Source organism: Xylaria bambusicola (assembly GCF_022495145.1).
Source record: "Xylaria bambusicola strain CBS 139988 unplaced genomic scaffold F5B22scaffold_12, whole genome shotgun sequence".
Lineage (NCBI taxonomy): Eukaryota > Fungi > Ascomycota > Sordariomycetes > Xylariales > Xylariaceae > Xylaria > Xylaria bambusicola.
The window spans coordinates 348,058-366,439 of NW_025953565.1; the positions used below are offsets into that span (position 1 = coordinate 348,058).

At 49.9% G+C, this 18,382-nt stretch overlaps 5 protein-coding genes across 5 annotated transcripts; 4 read left to right on the forward strand and 1 right to left on the reverse strand.

Annotated features, from left to right (window-relative positions):
- Positions 1 to 2,871: 2,871 nt before the first annotated feature.
- On the forward strand, positions 2,872 to 4,432 carry F5B22DRAFT_653961 (uncharacterized protein; the record flags this gene model as incomplete). Its single annotated transcript, XM_047979761.1, has 2 exons — positions 2,872 to 3,498; positions 3,552 to 4,432. The coding sequence occupies 2 exons, from the start codon at positions 2,872 to 2,874 to the stop codon at positions 4,020 to 4,022; spliced, it is 1,098 nt and encodes a 365-aa protein (XP_047832572.1). The 3' UTR covers positions 4,023 to 4,432.
- A 2,192-nt stretch (positions 4,433 to 6,624) lies between these two features.
- F5B22DRAFT_644775 (uncharacterized protein) lies at positions 6,625 to 7,572 on the forward strand (the record flags this gene model as incomplete). The annotated part of the gene is made up of 1 exon (XM_047978482.1): positions 6,625 to 7,572. One exon carries the CDS (start codon positions 6,625 to 6,627, stop codon positions 7,570 to 7,572), a length of 948 nt encoding a protein of 315 aa, XP_047832573.1.
- A 2,517-nt stretch (positions 7,573 to 10,089) lies between these two features.
- F5B22DRAFT_644776 (uncharacterized protein) lies at positions 10,090 to 11,793 on the forward strand (the record flags this gene model as incomplete). The annotated part of the gene is made up of 1 exon (XM_047978483.1): positions 10,090 to 11,793. The coding sequence occupies one exon, from the start codon at positions 10,090 to 10,092 to the stop codon at positions 11,791 to 11,793; it is 1,704 nt and encodes a 567-aa protein (XP_047832574.1).
- A 1,103-nt stretch (positions 11,794 to 12,896) lies between these two features.
- Positions 12,897 to 15,989, reverse strand: F5B22DRAFT_599309 (uncharacterized protein). Its single transcript, XM_047974449.1, has 3 exons — positions 15,797 to 15,989; positions 15,608 to 15,744; positions 12,897 to 15,534 (listed from the first exon to the last, which is right to left on the reverse strand). Exons 1-3 carry the CDS (start codon positions 15,808 to 15,810, stop codon positions 13,094 to 13,096), a joined length of 2,592 nt encoding a protein of 863 aa, XP_047832575.1. The 5' UTR covers positions 15,811 to 15,989; the 3' UTR covers positions 12,897 to 13,093.
- A 176-nt stretch (positions 15,990 to 16,165) lies between these two features.
- On the forward strand, positions 16,166 to 18,373 carry F5B22DRAFT_599311 (actin-domain-containing protein). Its single transcript, XM_047974450.1, has 2 exons — positions 16,166 to 16,792; positions 16,860 to 18,373. The coding sequence occupies exons 1-2, from the start codon at positions 16,359 to 16,361 to the stop codon at positions 18,166 to 18,168; spliced, it is 1,743 nt and encodes a 580-aa protein (XP_047832576.1). The 5' UTR covers positions 16,166 to 16,358; the 3' UTR covers positions 18,169 to 18,373.
- Positions 18,374 to 18,382: the final 9 nt, after the last annotated feature.

The following is an 18,382-nucleotide window of genomic DNA, read 5'->3' on the forward strand; positions in this document are numbered from 1 at the left end:
GGTGACGTGGAAGGAGTATGTCGGATCTAAGTTGTGGTTGTAAACAGCGGTACTCCGTTGCTAGTTGTAATCGGACGTGTATATCATAAAGTGGTGGGATAATTATAGATACGAGGACTTTCGGACAGAGTTAGATGCATATGCCAACCAATCTGGGTTGCAGTACTCTGCCACGGCTCCAAGCGATTGATCAATGGTAACTGGCAAGCGCAGTCGGCGAGAAACTGCAGGGCGAAGGGTAATCGGCATCCACTGGCAGAGGTCAGGTCGTCGAGGGAGGTTCAAGACGATTTGATATCTCCGATCCAGGCAATCCAGGCACCAGGATACGGAGGTCGCGGCGGCGGCAGTGGCAGCAGCAGGTGTAGACGCTGCTGCGCAATGGCGAACAGTTGAGAGGATGTAGTTCGGTAGATTGGGCAGGAGACGGATCGCAGGGCCATACCATCAAGACCCATCAAGCCAGAGTTGCTTGTTAAACCTGGTGGAAGGGAACAGGGAAAGGTATCAATGGCATAAGATGGAGGTGTACCCAAGATTCAGGTTGGTAGTACCAGGTACAATCGGTAGCACACATGTAAGAGGGTGGGTAGCAGGAGGCAGGAGGTGAGGTACCGGTAGAGGTAGGTACAATATGTAGGTTAGGTTAGGCTAGACCACCTAGACACCACAGTACTGTAGGTACAACAGCACAGAACTAACCCAGCTAAGGTCCTAGTGCACGTCAGGTCACGTCAGGTAAGGTCCGCAAGTAATTTCAACATGCCACAATAGCCGTTTCTCAATACGCAGCAAGCCGCCAGTGCAAGCGAGGGCAAGCAACTCAGAGCAAGCAAGCATATCAGTTTGAATAATCCATACCCTGGGTGCCTTCAATCTGTCTTGCTTACCACCTCTAGCTGGCGTCCTACTAGAGAGGTAGTTGCACCGGGCAAGGCTGAGTGAACGAGTGGAAGAGTTGAGTAAATACGGTAGGGAAGAGGTAAGTATGTACTTATGTAGGCAGCCCCGTAGGTATCCGATATTTCGTAATGTTGCTTATTGCACTGCCAGGTACCTACTATTTATCATACCTTATCAAGTAGGAGGTAATTATAGTGTTACACGCGTCCATCTGTCCTATGTATTTAGGCATTAATAAGACAGGACGCGAGACGGACAGTTTAACTGCGTATCTACATACATTACATAGGTAGTACTAGAGCGTACCTATATTTACCTACCTAGGTGCCAACAACACATGGTTATCTAGGTACTATGTACGTTGTCCCTAACCTGTTCGGTACCTAGTAGAGGTCAGTCGATATGGCTGAACGTGGTGTGGTCTGGCAGGATGCCATTCTTGGATGACCATTCCATACTTCGTAGAGATCCATATGCAGTTTCTGCGCTGAGCCACAACCATCCGAATTAATATTCGTATCATTATCTTACAGGCGAGGCGACTTTCAAAAGTAACCCTATCGCAGTGTAGACGCATTCATACGAAGAACTTCTGGTCATGCTAGTCAGCTTCAGCTTCAATAGTTCTTCCGGGCTTGAAATAGCTGCTGTAAATAAAAATTTACGTAAGATTGCTGAGCCTAAAATGCGACTCAGTTGGGGTAGTGTAGTTTAGCTAGTGACCTGAGCACAGCAATCATCAACACTTGAAACCCTTCTCCAATCACCTACCTATGGATAGAGTCTATCTTACATATGTAGTGAACCAGAGTAGTAACGAGTACTGAATACATCGAGCTTGCGGCTCTCCTGTTGAGACCCGCCAGAGAGGAGAAGCGCGAGACTAGAAACTAGGTGATCTGCAGTAAGACAATGATCTACATTTTAGGTCCTCTCCTTTCTAAATTATGATATTTTATTCTGCCTCCGGTACACTCTGATAAATGTGTTCTCACATTGAAATATATATATATATATGTGACTTTTCATCTACACTGTTCGCAAGCAATGCCTGCTACTTCCCTGCGTGTAATATTGAAGTACGGTATATAAGCGACTTCTCGCACTATAAAACCTAGAAGCAACGTCATTCACTACTCGTGTTCCAACCCGTTACACGTGCTTGTTTCACTTGGGTTCAGGAGAAATTGCGTTGGTAACATCGCATGCATATCAACCGACCGGTTTTCAAGAATGCCACTCAGGTAGAGGAGGAGCACCACAGCCAGTCTAGCACTGCAAGGAAATATTTAGATAAGTAGCATGGAATCCGAACAATATTTTCAAAAATACTCCTTGGTGCCTCTGCTACTCGAAACCACCTTCAGCCTTAATAGTAACATTGTGTTTGGGCCGTTCTTAGCGAAGTCCGACTCAACAACTTGATAGTTTGTACAACTACATATACTATTTAATGGGTAGCTGCTCACGTTGTCTGGGTAAGGGAGAAATATCGCAAACAGAACACGACCATGATGTGGAGGGTAAACAGAGAGGCAATTGCTTGCTTATTACTAAACTGCTGCCGCGCACTCTTGGCAACAAACGGCACTCTACATCGGTTGTAACCTCTCATGACGGTGTATAATGAGAAACGGAAGCCACTTTAATACATAATGTCTCGGGTCGAAGGAACAGTGCATGCCGTATACATTACATCCGGTCCAAACTTCCATTTTCTGTTGAATGACTGTTTATCCCAGGCTATGGACATGCTTGAGGAAGCCATGTCCTAGCTTGTAATAGAACTTGAATGAATCAATCATGTCAAGGATTCTCCGTCTGAATACCCTCGAATTGAGCTCACTGCTAAAGTCGATTAGATGAGGCTTCTTGGTAACATTCTTTGATTTCTCGCAGAATAGCGAGACAACTTGTCCCCGTGAATATTTGCATTGCCAGTATAAGCTGCTTGAACGTCATTGCGAGATGCTGCGATTACCGCCGACTACTATCTCCTTAACCATAACAGAAGTCAAGGAGTTTGAGCGGCGCCGTCGGTTCAAGAAGTATCTTGCCAAAGACGATGCTTTCGGACAACTTCCATATAGGCTACGATCTCAAGCTCCTGCGCAGGATGGTCTTGAGTCAGAGAAATCTGCACCTGAGCAGACACGCCAAACCATAACCCCCAGACCATCTAAAACCAAGTTGGTAGAGCACAGCGAAGACCGTAAGCTGCTGTCCTGCCCTCCACGACGTCCCCCAGAGAATGGAGATTCTATAGGAAGCGTCAACCCGACCGAGTCCAGCTCATCGCTGAGCCGGGTATCAAACTACTCGGTGGGGCCACAGTTGACCCAGGATGTTTTCCTACCAATATCTCTCCCACCCCCATTTTCATTAGAACGGCGTGTAGTATCTGATGTCCAGTCTCTTCCATCGGTGCGTCTGCGTTACGTTCTACGTGTTGTACGAGAGGTATTGACCGACATGACTGAACAGATGCGTGTGGCCACCCCAGCGCGGGAGAGCGTCACATATGATTTGCCAACTCCAACAAGACGGCCAGCCCTACGGCGGTCGGCTCAGTCAACTCAAGACGAGCCTCCACAGGTAGGTCCATCTCTATTCGTAGCTTAGCAACAACACAGCTAAATGCTTAATAGCCAAGCAGTACGGGAGCACGAATTTTTAGCTCTGCTGCAAGGTTTGTCGAGTCGATCGTTCGCTTCCCCAGACATAGTTCTCCGACACCAACCGCACGACAAGTGGCAACAGAATCCACCTCACAGCCACCAAGAAGGGACGAGTCCGACGGCACGATCGTGGACACAGCCAGGTTCGAAGTTTACGATGATTCTCTTCCAGCTTCTTTACAGCCTCAGACGCCGATGAACCTGCCCGAGACACGTCACCAGAGTCGTTTGCATGGGTTTTCCACGGTTCCCGCGCGGCCCGTTGGTATGAGACGGTCCGCTCAGCGCCCTACTATCAGTCAACTTAGGCAGCGCGACACCCAGAGCCCATCGGTCCTGGCAACGCCGGGATTTCAAGGTCTCTACGGAGGTATAGAGAACTCGGACGACACGAGGCTTCAGCACGACGCATCTCAGCTGAATGACGAAGGTTCCTCTTAGCCATATGGCAGGCTGAAGTATAACCGAAAGAGCTTGTTTACGGCAGACAATGAAGGAAGGACATTGGAAGTATACATAGTTATTTCACATAATCGGCGTATACTCACCACACCATCCCAATGAGTGTCGAATTGATGTCATAGAAATCCCCGTCTGAAGTGTAAGTATCCATCAACAGGTCGGAATTCCTCTGTAGAACAAACAATATTAATCATTGAACCAAGACCTGCCAGGAACAGTTCCAAGAAATGATCAGACCATTATTACTAAGGCCATTATTAAAGAACTTTTCTCTGCTCATTTGGCATGGCCGGAAATAGTTGATACCATAGCAACCGGATCGGAGCAAAGGATTTCAGGTTTCTATTCCGTTTTAAGTAGCCTTATTTTTTTGTCTCCCGTCTCTGCCCGTCATATCCGTCTCACCCTCCGGCGAAGACGAGCCCTTGTCCCCACTCAGCAACCAAGACTTTACTCTCAGAGAGAGTTGGGGTCCATTCCGGTGAGTGGGGACTCAACGATAGCTAGCTATTCGCAGAACTTTTCCTCAATAGTACTAGTGGATGACGGCATCGTGTGTTGACTGGGGGACAAAGAGCCCACGATGATCTCCAGTCGGATTTTTCCGGTCCGGGCGTCATGACCAATCATATGTTATTATCTCTTGGCCCCAGATTCGCCAAGACGAAGGGACCTGGGCAGACTGGAGACTTCCTCCCCACCCTGACTATGGATCCTTTTGGACGAATCATGTCTCTGCTAAGACGGCGATTGTCGTTGGCCGTGGTGTTGCCATATGGGATGCTCTGCATAACGCCCCAAACGCCGCTGATTCGTTTATTCGTTTCCCAGTGCTGACAGTGCTACGGGTACAACAGTACACTAGATGCGTATATGCGTCCTAATATAATCCAGGCGAGCCAGGTAGGTAGGTAACTCAGTCTTCCGAGGGAGTTGTCTTGAGGTCGTACTAAATGATCTGTCCCGTTACTAGCACCTTACTGCTCACACGGCAGGCCAGATACCACCTATACCAACCCTATATTGCATAATCATTTATGCATCAGTCACAGGCTGGCTGTGATAACGTGAGGGGGCAACTTGGATGAGACGCTGTGTAAGACACCTTTGTAGTGTACGTAGTAGGTGAACGGAACTTAGTCATACTTGATATGGTAATACTGGGCTCTCACATGCAGCGGGTTACCTGATTCTGGTTCAAATCTGCTAGTACTGTACTATTACGACAGAATATGTTGACTCGTCCACAACGTACATACAGTAGGTATTGAATAGATAAAATGTCATGCAATACGGAGTAGTATTGACTGTATCCCGGTAGTATTGGATATACATGTACTTATGTACTTAGTGGAGGATAGTCTGGCCCTTTTGGAGGCTCGGACTCTCTGGGCAGACTCTGGGCAAGCCTGGTCTCACACAAGAGCGACTAGTCCTCTTGTGGAAAGGGCCTTTTGGAGCAAGTCTTGCTCCATAGAAACACGCCCGGGGGGGGCGTTGTGGGCGGACAGAGACGAGTCAGGCAGATGCAAGTACAGTGCGGGTTACCGTATGTCGATTGATTCAGTCTCCTACGCACTGTCATGCCTGCTGTGCCTCTGTGTCTGCCCCAGTTGCCGCCTCATGCTCGCTGATTGGCTCGCTGGAGGGCTTGAGTGGTCCGTCCGCTTTGTGCCTCTCCCAGACCTGCCTCTCTGCCTGCCTTACTACGTACCAATGTATCCAGGAACCTCAATTGGTCATCGAAACTGTATGTGAAGATAGGTACTCTCTACTTAGCGTAGCAGCTGCGACCACTTCTAACGGAGGTGATCCTGGGCTTGTCCCATCCTCGCGCGTCCCATCGAGCTGCACATGCGAAGTTCCTACACTACAAAGTACTATGTGTAGGTACCTACCAACCTACTTCGTACCTACAGACTACTTACAGTACGGCTGCTTGCTTTGCCTGCTCGACATCCGCCGCCTCTTGCTGCATCCTGCTCTCCCATCTCCCATCGCCCGTCGCCCATTCTTCTCTCACACTCACACACACACACCAACATGCCCCCATCCCCATCCACACACATCCTACCTGACCTGACCTACCCGTTCACTGCTCGTCCTTAATATTCACTTCCTCCCACACCATTCCTCCCGTCTTCCCGTCTTCCCTCCTCTCCCATTCCCTTCCCACATCACCATCCTCTCCTACACTTACACATACATCCATACTCATATACTCCTATACTCCCCTACCATCTCTTCACTTTATACCCGTCTCGTTCAACACTGACATACAACCTCAACCTTGTTGTCCCTTCCATCACCGGCCATTGCCACCCTGCGGCTTGGGACTTCGCATTCGTCAAGTTGCCGTCGTCGACACAGATCTCACCGTCTCCTCCATCCAGCTGTTCCACGCAATTGGTCCTGCCCTCCACCGATACACCTTTCTCTCAGCCGCCGTGATCGTTGAGCTTGATCAGCATCAGTTGACTCCTTCCTCCCAGCATACTTACCCGGTCACCCATATTCCTAACCCCTTAACCTCTAGCACTGTTATTGATATCTCACCTGAATCTAGTGTCAACAGGTCAAAATGTCATACTTCGAACGCACCTCTTCTCCTGTCCTCACCATGGCCCCAAGTGCGCCTCACGGCGCGTTTGCCATGCCTCCCTTTTCACACCAGTCCTCTCCACTTAGCCATGTCCATTCCTTGGGACCCTCATCATACATGTCCAACAGCAATGGCACCTCGTCAACGGCCGGCCGCAAGCGCTCCAGAGATGAAGCCGGCGTCAATCTTGATGTCGAGGAAGCCAAGCTCCAGACTATCGAACCCGTCAAAGAACCAGAAGACGAGTGGGTTTATGGCGAAGGCATGGTGCTCATCAAGTCACCATCATCGTATGTCGCAAGCGCTGGTAGTCAATCCGGAACCTGGCTCGAGGAAAAAGCCGCCGCAGACGAGAAACGCAAGAATGAAGAGGCTCGAGCTATCAATCAGCAAGCACGACCATCTCTCCGCAGTCACAAATCTCAACGATTGGATATGAACTCTGTATCGCTTTCTAGCGCCGAGACCCAAGCGAGGCGGACTAGCCCTGTTCGCGACACCGCCCCTGCGGTATCTACGCCTGGTCTTTCCACAGATGCCAGCACCCAGCCTATCGTCGACAACTTTACACTTCATCTCGGCATTGGGTGGCGTCGCATAAGCGAAGATGAACATATCCAGGCTGCGGCTCGTGGCTGGTCGCGCTACATCGAGAACCACTTCCCTGTGACCAATGCTCAAATCCGATTAGAAAGCAAAGGGCTTCAATCCTATCTTGTCGAGGCTTCCGAAGGCTTTTTCTTATTCGCCGAAGACTTGCGCCAGGGCCAGCTTGTCAGCAGGAATGTTGACCAAGCTCTTCTCAACTTGAAGTCGACACCCCCAGTCTTTGAGGGTCTCGAGGTCATGACGGCTGCAGAATCCCCGCGACCTATCGACATGCCTTCGCCCCAAGTGCCAGTATCTGTGGAGATGGACATGAGCTAGACAAGTGACCCAAAGTTGACTTAGGTGTGTCTCGGCGTGGTTATGACGGCGTTGCTATGAGGAGCATTTGGCGGTGCATGTGAGCCCGTATCGATTTTTTCGGCATTTCTTTTCTCTTAACTGTCTTTTACAACTTTATCCCAAGGTGGGAATTGGAGCAATCAAAACGGATCGGGAATCTGGGGGTTACTCATCGGGCTTACGGACTTAGCTTGTACGATAGTAGTAATCTATCCCGATACAATGCGGATTATTTCTTTTGAAAAGTCTCTTTTCCATGCCATTGATGCTAGAGTGCACGCGGCATTCTCAGCCAACGTAGGATTGACTGGGCAGAGCTGCCTTTTTATGTTATGAATGCTTGAAGGGTTGGGCAACAATTGGGCCACGTTATGAGCTGCATGTCTCCACCATATTGGGAAGTCGTCGCACGCCTGCCTATGATATGGATAGATGATAAGACTAGTGAAGGTGAATTGTTCCCTTGCCTAAATAACAGTACAATCAGAGGCTGCCAGATGCAAGGACGGCATTTACATATCTGAATAACAAGTGGCTCATATCTATCTGGCTGGAATGGTTGAGCTGGGCATTTGTCGACTGCCAGACTTGTAGCACTCCTCAAACGTTTCACAGGATTGAGCTTTCAAGGGGCTTGAGCGAAGAATAGCCATCGCTAGTACTTGATAGGGTGTCGGCGTTTTCTTCAAGGCCAATCGTTGCATACAGAGAGCTCATGGTGCAAACGGCCTAACCTCAGGGAGCCTAGGACACCACTTGAGCCAAGCACACTAAAAGTGAGAGAGAGAGAGAGAGTGTGTGTGTGTGTGACCTTTAGTACAATCAGCTTCCAATACTGGTGCATGTGAGTGAGTGAGCGACGACGCGTCGACGCGCGACTAGATTTTTATGTCGAACACGATGCAGGAATTGGATTGTGTTTATATGTACATATACCGGTAGTTAAGTGTAAATATAGAAACATAAAATAAAGACTTGGTTTTGCGCATTATGCATATCTGGTCTTCTGTTAAATGCAGAATGACTGACTGACGATGATAAGACAACTCTGAATTCCTTGACTCGCACTTCTATTCCTTATATAGCGACACTTGTTCCTCTTTCAAAGATGTCCATCAGTTGAATCGAAAATAGAAGGAAGTCAGTCAGCGACAGGTTATGACGTATTGGTATCGCTAACTGTTGTCTTTCTATCTCTCTAAAGAGCAAGGATTTCACTCACTTCAGATACCTACCTACCGTACCGGAGACGGCTGCACCGAGGCATTGCTTCCAGTGATCCCCCGAGATCCCTACAGGTTACCTGCGGCCCTTCCACCACTCGCACGCACGCAAAAAGAAACTTGTGGCGAAGATCTGAGCGCACAGCCTCACTCGACCCTGCAAGAGCCAAAAGTCAAAGCTGCAGCAGGCCGCTTCGCTCATCACCACGGCCCCAAACACGAAGCAGAAAGCAGAAGCGGGAGAAGGCTGCAGCTTTAATAAAGCTCAAAGCCCAACTGGGCTCCCTTCGATATCTGTGCGTAGAATATTTTCCCCTTTCCTTCTCTACTGTTATACCTACTCATGGCCCAAGGCGATGATCTTGAATCTGCTTCCCCACTCCGTCCCTCTGAAGAACACCTTACCGTCCATACCCGTCTGTCTCGGGTGGCTGAGCGAACTGCGTTCATCAATCGGTCGTGTGTGTACCGTAGCGCGGTACGCTACTTAAGTAGGTATTTACCTACCTGGTCCTGGCTAGCATATCCATCCATCCATCGCTGAGGATACCTGCGGACTGTCTGTGTAGTGGGAGTGGGAAGTCTTCTCCGCGATGGGTTGAGTGAAGGATCTTCAGATGCTACTTACACCTTTTCTTCCACGCTACATCATACCTCCATACTTGCTCTACCTATCCCGGCACAGAAACCTGGTACATAAGTAAGCCACATCTGCTGACCAGTAAACCCAGTGAGCCGCCCCAGAACTGCCCCAGAACTGCCCCAGAACTGCCCCAGAACTGCCCCAGAACTGCCCCAGAACTGCCCCAGAACTGCCCCAGAACTGCCCCAGAGCTGCCCCAGAGCTGCCCCTCACACACTACTCGCTCATCATCGGCTCGCCGTCGGAGCGTTAAGTATATTAGAAACACTGGAGTGGCAGGGGTGACGGGGCGACAGGTACCCTCACAACCAATCCATTCGAGCAATCCCGTCTCTACACGCTGGTCGTGCACGCGACGGTGTCGACACCGCAACCACCGCCTGCCCGACCTCCCTCATTCTTCTTTTCGTCCTCGTTTCGTCCTCGTTTCTCATCCCAGCTGGAGCCCCTAACCCTGTATATGTACGGCTTCGTGCGAATCAAGTCTTGTCACTTCTTATTATAGACCCCGGTCGAGGCCACCTGCGTTGCACGCCGATACGCCGATAATAGCTTCATTCTCGGCCTTTCCTCTACTTCAGCACTCCAGCACTCCAGCGTTACCTGATAATCTATTAATATTCCGTATTCATGGTCTCACAACCCGAGTATAACCACTCCTCCCTTGCCCTTCGCGGGCCTTCCTCCGTTGTCTCTTCTCGCTCCGCCTCCCGCCCACATGCATCGTCCCGCAGCAAGCGGTATAACCGGTCGCACGCCGGCGGCGCTTCCTATGTGCCTCAGAACGAGTTTCCTGTCTTCAGCTACTCCGGCGATGTTGAGATTATAATAGCTGCCGGTGGAAGGGAGAATCGGTACTTGCTGCACAGGCATACCTTGACGAGATGCTCGGGCTTCTTCGAGGCGAGCACCAGCCAGGAATGGTCCAAAGCTACTGTGCTACCACCACTCCCGGAACCATCGTCCAGAGAGCTGTCAAGGATTGGAGAGGACACCGGCAGTACCACCGAGAGTGAGGTAGCTACTAGACAGGGCGCGACATCACCCATACCGAGGAGGCGATGGCGTTACGAGCTAGACGCAGGCGTGGATAGAGACGACATACCAATGCTGGTGCAGAGGGAAGCTAATGCAAGCAATCAAACAAATAATCAAAAACCATCTGCGACCTCAACCTCACTCTTCGGCGGTGGAAATAATTCATCTAGTTTGAACGTACCGCGAAATAAAGGAGACCACTCACGCATGCACTCGACGAATTCCTTCTTCCGTTCCGTCGCGAACCTATCACTTTCAGCCCCGAAACCAGAATCTCAAATCGCGCAACCTCTCTCGCAGATCGATGCCGACTTATTGCGCGATTATGACAACCTTTTCCGCATCTTTTACAACTACCCACCAGTGCTCGACTCCATCAGCATACCCGATGCCTACGTTCAGTGCAAATCGCTGCTGAGGCTCGCAGATCAATACGATGCTCTCGCTGTTGTTGGGCCTCGGGTCGATCATCATCTCCTGCAGTTTCAAGGCCGGCTATGGAAGCAGATTGCAAGATACCCGGTCAGCTATCTACGTCTGGGATATCTCAGTCGTAGCAAAGTCATTTTTCAAGAGGCGTTGATTCACATTGTCGGGCAGTGGCCGGCTAACGAGCATACCATTCGCACCTCATTTCCGGAGATTGTGTTAGATATCATTGAAGACAAGGTAGAGGAACTCGAGGAAACTGTCAGCCGTACCGAGGGTCAGTTATTCAGACTCAGTCTCACAACCTCTCGCGGTGAGCGCGTAAGCCCACAGAATTCGTACCTTGACTGGCTTGCCGTGTCTCTATTCCGGCAGTGGCTAGCCGATAGCACAAGTCCGCCGCCCATACCTCCTCCACCAGTCCGGCAGTCATCCTCTTCATTTAGTTCAAGACACCATGCTTCAAGCCATTCTACCCGTGACGCTGGCGGGAGAGCCCCGCCGCCATCAACGGTTAATACGACTTTAGGTAGAGCAACTGTCCCCACGCTAGAGAACGTCGGTCGTACATATCGTACGCTAGGATCAGCAACGGGCGCTGGATATTTGGGCCACGATGAGTGCAAGCGTTTCCTCAAACTCACGCCCGAACTGTACACGCGCGATAATCTAAGGCGATTCGAGAAGCGCATCGACGAGCTCAAATGCGCGGCACGAGAGGTCGTCCGCCCCCTCATGGGAACCAGGCTGGAGCTCGAACTCGATAGGGTCGTGAACGGCACGGCCGGACCTGCTGCTGGCACAACGAACTATCTCACCTGTATCGAGGTGCAGGGAAGAGATCTACCCTGGAACTCCGAGGAATAAGAAAAAAGACGAGAGACGAAAAGCGAACAGTAGCGGATAACCTTGGGAAAGGAAAGGAAAGGAAAGATGCAAATGAACAGGATCAGCGATGATATCATGATGAATTGAGGATTTTGATGATGATCAGAGATGAGATGATGATGATAATAACTGCATGTTGTGTTCAGAGGACGACGAGGATGATGGTGCTTCGCATTTCTATCTTACGTATAGAAATCTGTAGGAATGCGGCGTCAGATGTGGTTTAGTGTGGCATGGCATGGCAATGTCCTCCTCATTCGTCTCCCTTGTCTCGCTTTTTCGCCTCTGTTGACGATGAGAAAATTATATCATGCCATGATGTATGACGGATGCTAGGTGGGGAGAGAGAAGTTGGTATTCAGGGGATGATTTTCTCTCATTCTTCTATCTTTCATGTTTGTTTCTGTTGTTTTTCTGTCCCTCACTTATTCTTCTTTTCTCTCTCTCTCTTTCCTTTTCCCCATAACAACAACAACGACGACGACTTGACTAAACTTATGTGGTTGATGGCATTGGTTGGTTGGATGGATTGCGTGGATACGATACCCTTTTTTTTATTTATCATATGTGTTTGTTGATGATCTTTTGCTTGTTTGACGCGATTTGTTAGTTGATGTTGTTGTGGTAGTGGGAAGTGATGGTGGTAGTGAGAATGTGGGAGTGTTGTTTTTCGTGTGTAGCAGGGAAGGAAGGATTGTCAGATAGATACCAAATTACTAAATATGAGCCTTTTATATGTGAACTGGGTGTGAGGGGAAGACAGAGGAGAGAAAGAGGAGAGAGAGGGGGAGGGAAAGGATGAGTGTGGGAGATATATATTTATAGACTTATTTGGCCTGCCCGTTTTCATTTCCTTGGGTGAAATGCATTGATTGTTATGTGATGAGTCCGTTGCGTGGGATCTATGGATGGGGATATAATTGGCTTTACGGACCTTCGGAGCAAGATGGGTTGGATTTTGTGTATTTCCTCGATCATGTGCTGGTAATAGAACGGGGGAGATAGATATGTCTACATATGTACATATATACACATGTTAGGTATAGATATAACTACGAGTATATTTCAACAATAAATGAGTATGCATTTTATATATCTATGTAACGCTTCTACCCCTCCTGTTAACACTATCAATGGATAATGCAAGTGCAAATGCTAGATAGATGCTGTTTTTTGAATACCAAAATTGTCGCCGTTCCAAGACCCCCCTCCCAACCCCCGTCGGCTTATATATAAGTATATAACCTTTTTGTATATCTCAATCACGCTGATTAAGGACTTAATCTTCGCCCGTGAGATCGATACAAGAGACATCGCTCTGCCTCCACACCCCCAGCCGTCTCCCGCCCGAAGAAGCGGCTGCGGCGGCGATGAATTCTCCCTTGAGGGCGTCGGCTTCGGCGACGTCGACGTCGATCTCGCGGAAGAATCCTGGCTGGCTTTTGCGGGGCATGTAGAGTTTTGTCGTCCTCGTGATGTTGAGGGATTCTTTTAGGGTTGTTTGTTTCGGCTTGTCTTTTTGTTGTGTCTGTGCGTTCCCGGTGGGTTTTGTAGAAGGTGAAGAGGTGGGAGTTGGAGTCTCTATTGGAGTCTTTTTGCTGGCGGGGAGTTTGTTGATTAGACTGCTGAGAGGTGGTAGCTCGAAATCATCCTCGTCGCCATTGTGTTCTTCCCCGTCCTCGGAATCGGACGGTAGAATCTCGACTGCGACAGTTTGTGCTCGTGCGAGTCCTCTTGTCGTTCGTCGCTCTGGACGACGCGGGCTCGAGTCAATGGGTAATGACTCTGTGCGGGCTAGTTTGCGCTGTGGTTTCATTGCGGGAGATGGTGTGGGACTCGAGTCTCTGGCGCTCCTACGACTCGAGACATCGACCTCGTCTACTATAGGGGTCAGTGATCGCCTTTTCCTCGGGCCTACTGGCTGCATTGAAAAAGGGTCCGCCCTAGTGTCGTTATATATGCCCTTGGTATAATTCATAGAGGAAGAAATATTCTCGGGAGGCGACGAAGGCGGGCTAGAGGATATGAGAATCGGTTCGGAAGCCTTGGTTGATGATGATGTTGTAGATTTGGTGAGCCTGGGTGTCCCTTGTGAGCTGGCAATGGTCCAAGGGTTGGTGTTGGCGTCCGCCTTGGGGCCTCCTGGAGGTTTCCTTTCGGATCGCGACGGCTTAGATGTGGGTAGCTTACTAGGTCTCACTGGTCGAGATTTCTGTGTCTCCTGACTTGATGTAAAGAATGGTTGAGTACTCTGGGATGAGGCCCGGAGGGAGTCCAGTGGTGGGTGAGCCCGAACAGGTGATGAACCTAGGCTCACTGGTGGCTGAGTTGGCCGCTTGGCCGCCGCCGTCTGCGGCCCAATATTCTTCGTGATCCTGACGAATTTATCTAGTGATCCTGCTGCTATTGCTCCTGTTTTAGCCTTGTTCCTTGAAGCCTTCGGTTTAGATCGAGATATAGCCTTTACACGCTGTGCTTCCTCCCATTCCTCAACCATTGAGGGTATACCAGCCCGGGCTATTGTTTCCGGTACCCATAATAGATCTGACTCCGTGGGACTGAACGGTTTCCTTGGACCTGGTTTCGATGTAGAATCAGCATCGCCTACCTCCCCGGCTATATCCTCTATTTCGTCATCGCTATTAAGGGCTAGGCCATCACGCCCAAAATCTATTACTTCGTCAGGCTCCTCCTGGAAATTGTAGCCGACGATGTCAGATGGTATAAATGATAGACGCAACTCTGGGGTAGCGTCTGTACTGAAATGGGCTCGCCTGGTTGAGATGGCCTTGACCAAGCCAGATGGCCCCTGTCCTGATTCTCCAGAAGCTGTACTTGTGCCGGGTTTTTGTTGCATCATTTTGCGTACCAAGAGGCATGGTGCCAAAACCCTGATAAACTTCACCGCTCCTATCCGGTAACTCCAGTCAAAAGTTTCACGTACGAACTCCCGAAGCCCCTGGACATCAATAGGTTTGTCCCACGTTTGCTGTTTCAACTGATCTAGTGTCGCTATCGTTGATACCACGGGATGAGTGTAGTATCGAAGTATATCCATATTTGGAAAATCATCAGGAATGTTCAAAGCTTTGTGCCGTGTTCTGAAGAAACCGCTTTCATTATGTCGTAATTCGTATGTCAACCACTCTTTCCAGCTAGCTAATTCTGAGGTATTGGACCTCTTGATTTGACAAAGCGATTTGCCAAACCCTGCTCTAGCAGCCTCGCAAGCCAGCTTAACGCCGGCGCCAGGTATTCCCTCGGGAAGATAGTCGCCACCGCTCATCAGGGCCACAAGAACCATGCCTTCGCGGTCCAGACCCGAGGCACCATCAACAAGCTCCTGGCTGTCATATACGGAAACATGCGTTGGCGTTTTCGCCCCCTTGGTGCCCTCCGCCGACCAATTTCGCAGCGTCCGAGTACAGCCGAACATTATGGTGTCGACGTCCTCACTCAGCACAGCATCTACAATGCCGTTTTGCTGCAATAGCGCGCATTCCGCCTCGGCCTCGCCTGGTGCGTCATGGACTATAAAGCCGAACAGCCGTATTAAGCGCTTCGCCATGGCAGTTGCCACGCCATCGCCTCGGCCAGAGCGCTTGTTTCGCTTGAAGGTTGGCTTGTTGGGCCCATCAAATACGAAAATGGGCTGAATCGATAAGCCAAGAAGACGCAACAACCTGTAAAAGAGTGTGCGAATGGCAGGGTTCGAGCCACCTATGTATTTTCGTGTCAATCAATGAACCACCCAGATATTTACATGAATGAGTATCTATGCTTTTCATCTTACCTCTCGCGGCTTGGACTTGAAACTGCCATATAGAGATATCTATGGCAATTCGCAAGGGCCGGCCTGATTCCTCGAGTTTTTCAACAGCGAGTTTGGTCAGGGATACACGCTTCCCCGGGCCGATCTCCTTGTAGATACTGTGATGGAATGTCAATATTAACGCTCGATATTTGGAGTGATATATCTTACCCTTTAATCCCCATTTTGATGACGCACACTACCCGAAGTCTAAAGCTACCTGAGGCAAGACATGGGCAAAGGGAGTAGACAGCAATTTACAGCTCTAGGCAGGATCTATACTATAATCAGGGCATATTCGTTTCGTGTAGGTAGTTGAAGCTTTTTCGAGCAAATTGTTGGATCATTCACATGTGCTTGTCTAGTGTCTGTCCAGTGGCCATTTTGGGTGCTGTATCAGTAGGTATTGACTCTCGGCTAGCTTGTCCCCGGCCCGTATCCACTGGCAACCATGCATGCACTTGCAGGGATTATCTACCAAGCTATCGCTACTGGAATAAGTACCATACTTCGCTTCACTGCATTTTTAGCACCACTGAAGGCGAGGAATGGTTGGATTCCGCCTCCCGATCTCTTTGCAGTACCTAGGTACATGCTACCGGACCAGATATTTCCAGTTGCTAGGGTATTTGGATCAGCGTAATTAGGTACCTATTCACCTTCAGGCCACTTCGGTATATCGGTAGTCTTGGTGCCAGAATGCGAGACGAGAAATAGATAGGCAATCTTGATAATGTCGTCTAATGCGGGCCTGGCATCGCTCCCACATCGGACGGTATCTAGCATTCGCGCCGGAGCCCAGTCGACTTCCGCACCCGGCCCTCCCCAAACCCCGGCACGGCCCATATCCTCAACCTTCGGTTCTCCCTCCAGCAGCTCGCGAATCGACGACGACCCCATTGTCATCGAACTTGGTTCCCGAAAGCTACGTATCGGCTTCGCTGGTGACGCCGCCCCGAAGAGGATCGTCGCCTTTGGTCCGGATCAGCAGAGACGCACCGGCGACTTCCGCGTGTGGGAGCCCGACTTCGCGAGCCGATGGCGCGGTAGAGCTTCTGGAAAGCCATGGGGTGCTGACCATGAGCTATGGACCCTAGAGACCAGAGGTCAAGACCTTGGTCTGATCGGCGACAAGCTGGAACGAGAGCTGAGAGATGCTTTCTTCAAGTAGGTGGGCGCATTGCTAACCTGCTGTGATGGCTATGTTGCTAAACTAATACAATCATTCCCGCAGATACTTGCTAGTCGATTCGAAATCGAGGAGGGTGACCTTGATCTTGCCTCCAACATTGCCGATCCCTTTGCTATCATCAACCCTCGACACCATATTCCACCACTTCCAGGCTCCCACTATATCCCTGCTTTCATCGCCTGTTATGACGGCGTTCTCGGCCGGCACTCGGTCGGCCATGGTGATAGATCTGGGCTGGCACGAAACCACCGTTACTGCTGTCTATGAATACCGTGAGGTGCAAAGCTGGAGGACTATCCGAGCTGGCAAATTCCTCGTAGAAGAGACATATGAGTTCTTATTACAAGCAGCCCACGGACATCCACCCACGGCACGCGCCGAACGAAATGAAGATAAGCTCGGGGATGACGCCGTTAGCTTCGAGGAGTGCGAGGAGGTTGCTATTCGTATGCTGTGGTGTAGGAGAGCCGCAAGACAGCCACCCCAAAAGACTGCTGAAGAAGGTTTACCTACGGTCCACGAACACGAAGAGGAGTCGGAAGAGGAGATCCCACCGACTGAGGATCACTCTCCCATAACCATCACCCTTGGCTCGTGCAAGCCCCCTAAAACGGTAGAAATACCATTTTCGCAGTTAGCCGAACCGTGTGAAAATACTTTCTTCGAAACGCGACTCTCTCCGTCATGCTTTGATGATCACGAGCTTCCAGTACATCTCCTTGTCTATCGAGCGTTGCTTCAGTTACCTCTAGATGTGCGTGCTATTTGTATGTCGCGGATTATTTTTACCGGAGGATGTTCATCAGTCCCGGGACTCAAAGGTCGCATCTTTGATGAAGTCTCAAATCTAGCAGAAGAGCAAGGCTGGGATCCAATCAGAGGCAAAGTGGTAAACCAGTTTAAGGCCAACCAAAAGCTCCACCGTGATGCTAGCCGTCAAGGCAGTGACAGCGCTATACCCGTTGTTGTACATCCGGACACGACGAGCGCTGGCGGAGAAGCGACTGAGCCGCAGGTCAAGGCCGCAGATGTACCCCAAGAGGTCGATCAGGTGGAGAATCTCATTAAACGAGAACGAAACTACAAGCCTTCGGTCCAAGGTCAACTCCGGGCCATCGACTCTCTTGGGCCGTGGTGCGGAGGGAGTCTGGCGACACAGATGAAGATCCCGGCACTGGCAAACATAGACAGAGATATATGGTTGTCACAAGGCGTCAATGGGGCATCTCGACCAAGTGAGGTGGATGTCAAGGCCGGACAGAGACAGAGCATGGGACCTACTGGGTTGATGCGAGGTCAAACAGTCCAGCCGAATAACTGGACATTGGGTGTCTGGGGATCACTGTTCTAAATCTAACGAGCTGTTGCCCCTTTTTCAAGATGGCTCGTTCAAAATACTGTTCATAGATACCCTTTCTGCGCATCATGCTGCTGATAAATTTAGATGATTTCAATTTGATAAAAAGTTGCATCATTGCTAGTGCTTCACCAGTGTTCTCACAATGCGAGTTATTCCTACGACTTTGATATTGCCAAAGGCTTAGATAAGGAATGCCAATCTCTAG